General features: G+C 59.2%; 1 protein-coding gene across 1 annotated transcript in view; it reads right to left on the bottom strand.

The window, feature by feature from the left end:
• Window positions 1–7,309, bottom strand: part of FLT4 (fms-related tyrosine kinase 4) — a 41,638-nt gene that overhangs the window by 13,308 nt on the left and 21,021 nt on the right. Inside the window, 12 exon segments of the mRNA XM_010840931.1 lie at window positions 1–65; window positions 644–794; window positions 915–1,003; window positions 1,171–1,284; window positions 1,834–1,938; window positions 2,412–2,547; window positions 2,825–2,931; window positions 3,107–3,238; window positions 3,337–3,483; window positions 3,766–4,128; window positions 5,116–5,224; window positions 6,369–6,495. Coding sequence (XP_010839233.1) covers window positions 1–65; window positions 644–794; window positions 915–1,003; window positions 1,171–1,284; window positions 1,834–1,938; window positions 2,412–2,547; window positions 2,825–2,931; window positions 3,107–3,238; window positions 3,337–3,483; window positions 3,766–4,128; window positions 5,116–5,224; window positions 6,369–6,495 — 1,645 coding nt within the window.

The following is a 7,309-nucleotide window of genomic DNA, read 5'->3' as shown; positions in this document are numbered from 1 at the left end:
GGCCACCTGGAAGCTGTAGCAGACAAGGTCTTCCATGGTCAGCGGGCTCAGCCACAGGTCCTTGGCTGCACAAAGAAGTGAGGCTGGCTAGGAGGGTCCTCAGCTGTGACTCCCACTTTCCACCCAGCCCCAAAGGGAGCACTTACGTGTTCACTGAACCTGGCTGTGTCCCTCCTGGCCAGGCTTAACAAGCCTGCTGGCCCACTCTCCTGCCCCTCAGCTTCCCTTCTCTCCGCGGTATCCACTAACTACTCCTAGAGCAGTGAGTACTGTTGCCACACTAAACCTCTGCCTCTGCTACTTCTGCCTGGACCGCTCCCCACCATGTTTGCAGGGTAAACTCTTATTTATCTAGAAGACGACCAAATCAAACATCAGAAGTCTCACACCCCCAGGAGGTTGACCACGTTCAGGTGGTTACCCGTGTGGATTAGGATTTTGAGCTCCGACATTAGGGCACACGGCTCGCTGGCTATGGCGCCCTCTGGCGGGAACATGGGGGCTTTGCTTCCTGAGGTGGCCTAAGGCAGAGTGCATTTCATACGCTCCCATGTTAAGTCCCTCCAGGAGGGCCCCAGGTTGGCTTATCCCAGGGTCCTGGAGCATGCCAGCCGTTTCGGGCAAGGGGAAGCCAGACTCTTACCTTCTTGGACTGGAGCGGCCCGCCCTGCCCCGCCCTTGCCCGTTAAGAGCCTTGTGAGGAGGGCCATGTCGCAGTTCCCTGGCCTCCTCTGGTCAGCCTTGGCGTCCTCCACCATGGAGCAGAAGCGCCTTCTCTGTTCAGCAGACTTCTCCTGCGATGCACAAAGCAGGTCGGAGCGGGAGGAGGCTCGCCATCTACTGGAAAGGCACTTTCCGCCCTCCCCACCCGGCTCACCAGCAGAGGCCTGGCCCTCGGTGGGGCGCCCACCTACCGCGCAGGGATTGAAGGCCTCTCGCTTGGTGCGCAAGAAGTTGGAGAGATTGCCATACTTGCAAAACTCCACGATCACCATGAGAGGGCCTGGGGCAGGGCGGGAGGGTGCGCTGGAGGGCAAGCACCACAGCCACGGCCCCGCCCCCAAGCCCTCCTGTGTCCCGCCTACTCCCGGCCCAGCTGGCTCTTCACACCCACAAAGATAAGGGCACCTTGGGGCTTCGCCCTCCCCGCAGGGCGCCCGAGTTCTTTACCATTGGGCTTGGTGCAAGCCCCCAGGAGGTTGACCACGTTGAGGTGGTTACCAATGTGGATTAGGATTTTGAGCTCCGACATCAGGGCGCGATGCTCGCTGGCTGTGGCGCCCTCTGGAAGCAACATGGGGGCTTTGCTTGGTTCCCGGCTCCACCTGGCCCCTGACCCAGGCCCTGAATATCCCTTTGTGCTGGCCACTAGCTCAAATGGTAAAGAATTCCCCTACAATGCAGGAGACACAGGAGTCCCAGGTTTGATCCCCGGGTCTGGAAGACCCCCTGGAGGAGGAAATGGCAACCCATTCCAGTATTCTTGCCTGGAGAATTCCATGGACAGAGGAGCCTGGTGGGGTACAGTTCATGAAGTAGCAAAGAGTTGGACACAACTGAGCGACTACTTTCACTTTCAGCTGAGCTGAGGCCTGTCCAGCACTCTTACTGGTGGGGGTGCAGCAAATACCACCTCCCTCTCTGAGGCAAAAAGTTTAGGTGGGACTGATAAGTATTACTCAGAGGTGAGCTCCAGGCCATGGATTCCCTATATAACCTCTGGTAAGAATCTGTTCTGAACATGTTTCCCCTCCGGCACCACAGACCCACCAGCCCACCCAGAGTTGCTGATCCTCACCAGCTCAGCCACCCCTTCTACCCATGACCCCACACCTTTCAGCATTTTCACGGCCACAGTGTCACAGCTGCTGCCCTTGTTGATGCCAAAGGCTGAGGCTTCCACCACCTTCCCAAAGGCCCCGTGGCCGAGGACTCTGCCTGTGGGTGCAGAGAGCCGGTTCCAGGTGAGCTGTATGGGGGTGTGGGTGGAGAGGACTGGGCAGAAGGGACAACCCCTGTGGAGGGCCAGGAAGGAAGGCCCAGGAGGGGGAGGAAAGTCAGGAGCCCCCCTGCCAAACAGGAAGTGCATGGGGAGCAGGGTGGGGAGAGAGGGAGGAGAGAGACTGACAGGAAGGCCTGCATCCTCTCCCAGCAGGTGTGACAGGCCCACCCTGCTCAGAGCAGCAGGAAGTGACCTCGGGGGGCCTGGGAATTGAGAGCCCCTATAATAGTTCTGGGGATGCGTGCCTAGATGGACAGGTCAGGCCAGGTGGGGGCCAGGTGGGACTTTCTGGCATGAGTTCTGAGAATAGAGGGATTGCAGGGCTCCAGCCTGTCTGACCCCAGAGCAGCTGAAGCAGTGTCTGCCCAGCAGGACTGGGTGGGTGAAGCAGGCTGGGAGCGGGTCTCACCAAGGTGCAGCCGTTCCCGGGGGAACTCCCATTGACTAGCATCGTAGGACAGGTATTCACACTGCTCCTCCAAAGGCACCTCCCCGGGGTCCATGATGATGGACAAGTAGCCAGTCTTGATGTCTGCATGGGTTGGCTGGGAGGTGGGGATGGGGACAGCTCACTGACTTGGCCATACCATCCTGGCTTTGGTAAAACTGTGCTCAGGACAGATGGCCTCTCCTTAGGGACTTCTGATATAGGAGGGGACAGATGGACAACCTCTTGTCCTCTAAGAGTGAAGCATGGAGGGGTCTGGGGGGCCTCCCAGGATACATGGCTTCCAGGTGAGCCAGGGTGAACCATATTCCTTAACTTAAGGGCTGGGCAGGGTGGAGAGAGCCCATGAGCAGCTAGGGACGAGGAGTACTTACCCTCCTCATGTTACAGAAGATGAGGAGAAGGAGGACCCAGAAAAAGACAGCGATGACTCCGGTGCCAACAAGGATCACGATCTCCATGCTGCCTTTATCCTCAGAGCCTGAGTGGGCAGAAAGAGGGGGGTGGCTACTGTGCACATATTGTGATGGGGGAGAGGGTGTACCCTTCCGGCGGCAGCCCTTCTGGTGGGCACAACTGGCAGTGAGGTGGCTGTGAGGAGACAGCATCGAGTGCGGGCAGAAGGTGGGCTGGGGGGCGCGAGGGGGAGGCGGGACCTTCCACAGCCACGCTGGCAGAGGAGTTGACGCAGCCCTTGGCGTTGCACACACTGCACAGATAGTGGCCCGCGTCCTCCTCGCGCACGCGCTGGATGCTCAGCCTCTGGTTCGAGTCCGCCAGGTCGATTCCTGCAGCGAGGGGGGTGGACGTTTGAGTTCAGGTAGGTCTGGGGCTTTGGCCTCGAGAGCTTCCGGACCCCGCCCTCCACCTATATCCATCCCCCTACCGGACTCTTCTTCCAGCAGCCTCTCATCTTTGTACCACACGATGCTGGGTACGTGCGTCCCAGCCACTGGGCACCGCATCTCCAAGGAATCGCTCACGTTCACCAGGAGGTCGCTTAGGTTCTGTGTGAGCCGTGGGGCTTCTAGGGCTGGGGGCGGGGGTCGAGAGAGAGCTGAGTGGAGCTGCAGAAAGCAGGAGGGCACTCCAGGAAAGGGCCCTCCAGTGCTAGGAGCTCTCCAAGCTGAAGGGTCAGGATTTGAGCTCGGGGTGGGCAGGGCTGTGCACCTCCCTGGAGGGGAAGGAGACGGGGATGGATGCTCTTGCAGGCTCGGGCTTGTGAATGGACTGCCCAGGCGCGTGCGGGGCGCGGGGGTAAAGGCTCCTTGGGGAGCGCTGCCCTGACTGGCCCCTCTGGCCCGGCTTGCCTCACCCTGCACGGACAGGTACTTCTTATGGCAGTGCTTGTCGTGGGTGCGCCGGTCCTGCACCTCGCACACGTAGTCGCCTTCGTCTTCTGGTGCCACACTGGGGATGGTGAGGGTGAGCGTGGCGTGGGGCTCCCCGGACGCCACCTCCTCCAGGCTGGCGGCCAGTGGCGTGGCAAACAGGTGCACGTTCTTGCAGTCAAGCAGCAGTGGGTTCCCCTGCGCGTCATGCAGCGTGGACAGGTTGAGGCGGTACCAGTGCAAATGCTCATATGTGTAGTTGTCAGCCCGGCAGCTCAGGCGCACGGTCTGGCCCTCTAGGGGCTCTTCTGATGGCTCTGACTCTATGCTGAAGCCATCGGGGATGGCTGGGGAAGGAGGAACCACTCACTGTGACATTGTGAGGTGCTGGCGAACCTACCCACCTGCTCAGGGACTGTCTCTCTCTCTTTCTCATTGACCTTTGAACTCACTCAGCTCTCAAATAAGGGTGTATGTCACCCTACCTCGGCCAGGGACACCACTCTGGAGACCTCCTCTCCCTCTCCCTGACGAGAGACCGACTCTCTCAAGTCAATTCCACCAGGGGCTCCTCCTGCCGTGCCTCCCTCTAGTTTTTCCCGAACAAGCCCCAGCTGAGTACTGCCCCTACCTCTCCCAGGAGCCCAGGCCACCAATGAGTTTCTTGCCAGCAGCTGAGCAAGGGCGCAAGGGCCCATTCTCCCTCACTGCTGAGCACACTCCCACCCCTGTCCTCTTCCTGACACAGTCTGGTTCCATTAGCCTTTGGCAGTGGCTCCCGATTTCCTTTCGTCCCTCTAGCTGTCCACTGTCGAGCTCCTATGGGCTCCTCTCTCCTGTAGAGTGTTTTCTTTGGCTCCACCTCTCTTCCAGGTGCCCACATTTAAACCTCTGGGCCTAGTGACTGTCCTTCCACGGTCTTCTTAGTGTTCCTGAGGTCATTAACAGGTTTGAAAAATCTGAGGCAGCCATGGACCTTCTTCCCAGGGCCAAATGCACATACGAACCAGCTGCTATGCAGGATCCATGGCTCAGGAAGAGGGTGGGAGGGAAGCGGAGGTAGGTGGAGCTGTGGGGAACAAGATGGCACCCCTCGGGAGGCACCTCCTGGTCTAGGGGCGGATGGCGCTGCCTCATCCCAGTTCATATGCCTATAGCCTCCAAATCTGTCCTCCTGCCAAGGCCCAGAGGCCCGGGGGGCTGGGGTTTCTCCTGGTGCCTCACAAGACACTCACTGGGGCCTCAACGCAGGTGTGTTTTCTCCTCCCATGCCTGGCCTCCTCCTGCGCCCACCTGGCTCCTGACCTCCATCCAGGCCTGCCCAAGTCACTCACTGGCCACGTAGAAGTAGATGAGACGCTCATCCTGGCCCACTTTGTTGAAGACCACGCACTTGTACATGGCGGACACATTGGCCTCCTGGATCACCAGCTTGCTCACCGTCTGGACAGGATACATGTCAGGTGTAAGGATCCATTCCCTGCCTAAGTTCCCCTACCCTAACCTCCTCTTTCTGCATGGAAGTTGCTGTGCCCACCAGAATAATGGGGGAAACTGAGGCTCTGGGCTGGAGATGACCAATGCTCAGAGACAGTACCAGGACTGGTGAGGCAAGGAGAAGGTGATGAGGTCCTCGGGCAGCAGCAAGCGGTGGCTCCCCTGAAAACTCAAGGGACAGCATGATGGACAGCTGGCCTCAGCTGTGGCTGGGGTCAGAAGGCAGTGTTAGGCAGGACCAGAGAGACCTCTGGCTGCAGATGGGCTCAGGCTGCTGCCATGCTGGGGAGGCGACAGGGGCCTGGTGGCACTGGGTTGGTCCAAGCCAGAGTTCCGATGCGCTCTGGTCACATTGAGCGTCAGCCTGTGGTCCCAGGAGTCGCTGTGTGCCCACAGACACCTCGGGGCTGCCCCCTGTGATGTGCCCACAAACACTTCCGGGCTGCCTGCAGTGCCTCTCAGTGCTCTAGGTTGTGGCAAGGGGAGGAGACAGGGTCCAGGGCTCCAGAAGGACTCTGGCCTGGGGGAGTGGGCAGCTTGGAGGCAGAGGAAGAGAGAGGGCCATAGGCTCTGCCTACCAGCCCAAGAGCCCACCCCCCAACCTCAAGCCGGGCACTTCCTGGCCAGCCTGGAACAGGAAGAGGCTCTGGAGGTGTGTAGGAAAACAGGAAGTGACTGTAGGAAGTGGGTGCCTTTGTTCAGTCCTTCCCCTGCTTGGCCTCTTCTAGGGATTGCCCCCAGCCTGGGCCAGACGTCTTTGGGGAGGATAAAGCTTGTCCCCAGCCCCAACTCTCCCAGCCTTTGCTAGTTTGGGCCCACAGCCGTGAATCTCAGCTTCCCTCTCTGGGAAGCAGCGGCAGGTCAGGCCCTTGCAATCTATTGCAGGCAGGGAAGCTGATGTCCAGAGACATTGCAGAAAGGTTACTGACTCTCAGATGCTATTGCAAGAACTCTGCAAGTCCAGTGGAGACCGAGAAGGCTAGGAGAGGACCCCACCTCTCCTTCTGATCCCACCTTTCTTCTTCTGAAGAAAGGACCTCATCTCTCTCTTCTTCTCCCCCAGACACTCAGTGTCCTGGCTGGTCCATACCTTATTTTTGCCCTCCACAAACTCCGTCCAGGTGTCCAGGCTCTCAATGGGGTTCACAGCATCCTGTGTGGTCACCTCCCTCCAGTCCTGGCACTGTGGCATTCGGTCTCGCTGCTGCCGCCGCCGGCTGCTGAAGACAAGGAGGGACAAGGGCAGTTAGGGATCCAGGCAGAGGGGACTACACTAAGGGTAGGGTCAAGCTTTTCTCATACTCAGGGTCATCTCATCTCATGGTGGGGAAGGTTGGTCCCCCAAAGTAAGCGAGGAGGGCAGGGGCTTTGTTGCTGGCACACTGTTCAGGGCTCAGCAACCCATCCTGCATGGGCTGCCAGGCCCAGCCTTACCCAGTAGACCAGGATCTGTGCCTGCAGAGCATCACATGCCTGTGACTCTGTGCTAGTCCTCTGGTCTGCTGTGCCCCCTGCGCCTACCCTCATGTGTCCCTTCCTGCAAAATCCACCTAGATCTCCTGGGGCAGCAAAGTCACTCCTGTTAACTCCTGCTACAGGAAGCCCTCTCCTTCCGTCCCTCTTCTACAGCTGCAGCCCCTCCCTGGGACGGCTGTGCATCCCAGCACCTTTGGGCTTCTGCTGGGATGAGGGTCTAAGGCGGAAGGCATGGCGCAAGGGAGGCTCCTGTCTGCCCTAGGGAAGCAGAACTCGCCCTAGGGCTCCGTAGTCATACAGGGCCTAACAGTAGAGCATCAGATGGAAGCACATTTGGAGGTGCCAGTGATCTGCAGCCTCATGGTCCAGAAGAATCTCTTATGAGCCTCGAGTGCTGTGGGCTGCCCACCCCTACTGAACCTCCCTAACTGACCATGCCAAGGGCCACAGTCTCTCTGCCAGTGTGGCTGCCTCGTCTCCCTTGGTTTCTCAGCTACTGTCCTTCCCCAGCCTGTGACCCTGTCCCCTGTCCCTTAGGATCTCTTGCTAAATGGC

This window comes from Bison bison, unplaced genomic scaffold, assembly GCF_000754665.1.
Source record: "Bison bison bison isolate TAMUID 2011002044 unplaced genomic scaffold, Bison_UMD1.0 scf7180017864150, whole genome shotgun sequence".
Taxonomy (NCBI): Eukaryota; Metazoa; Chordata; class Mammalia; order Artiodactyla; family Bovidae; genus Bison; species Bison bison.
Note: the sequence above shows the minus strand (reverse complement) of the source record. Positions and strands in the feature narration are given on the sequence as shown.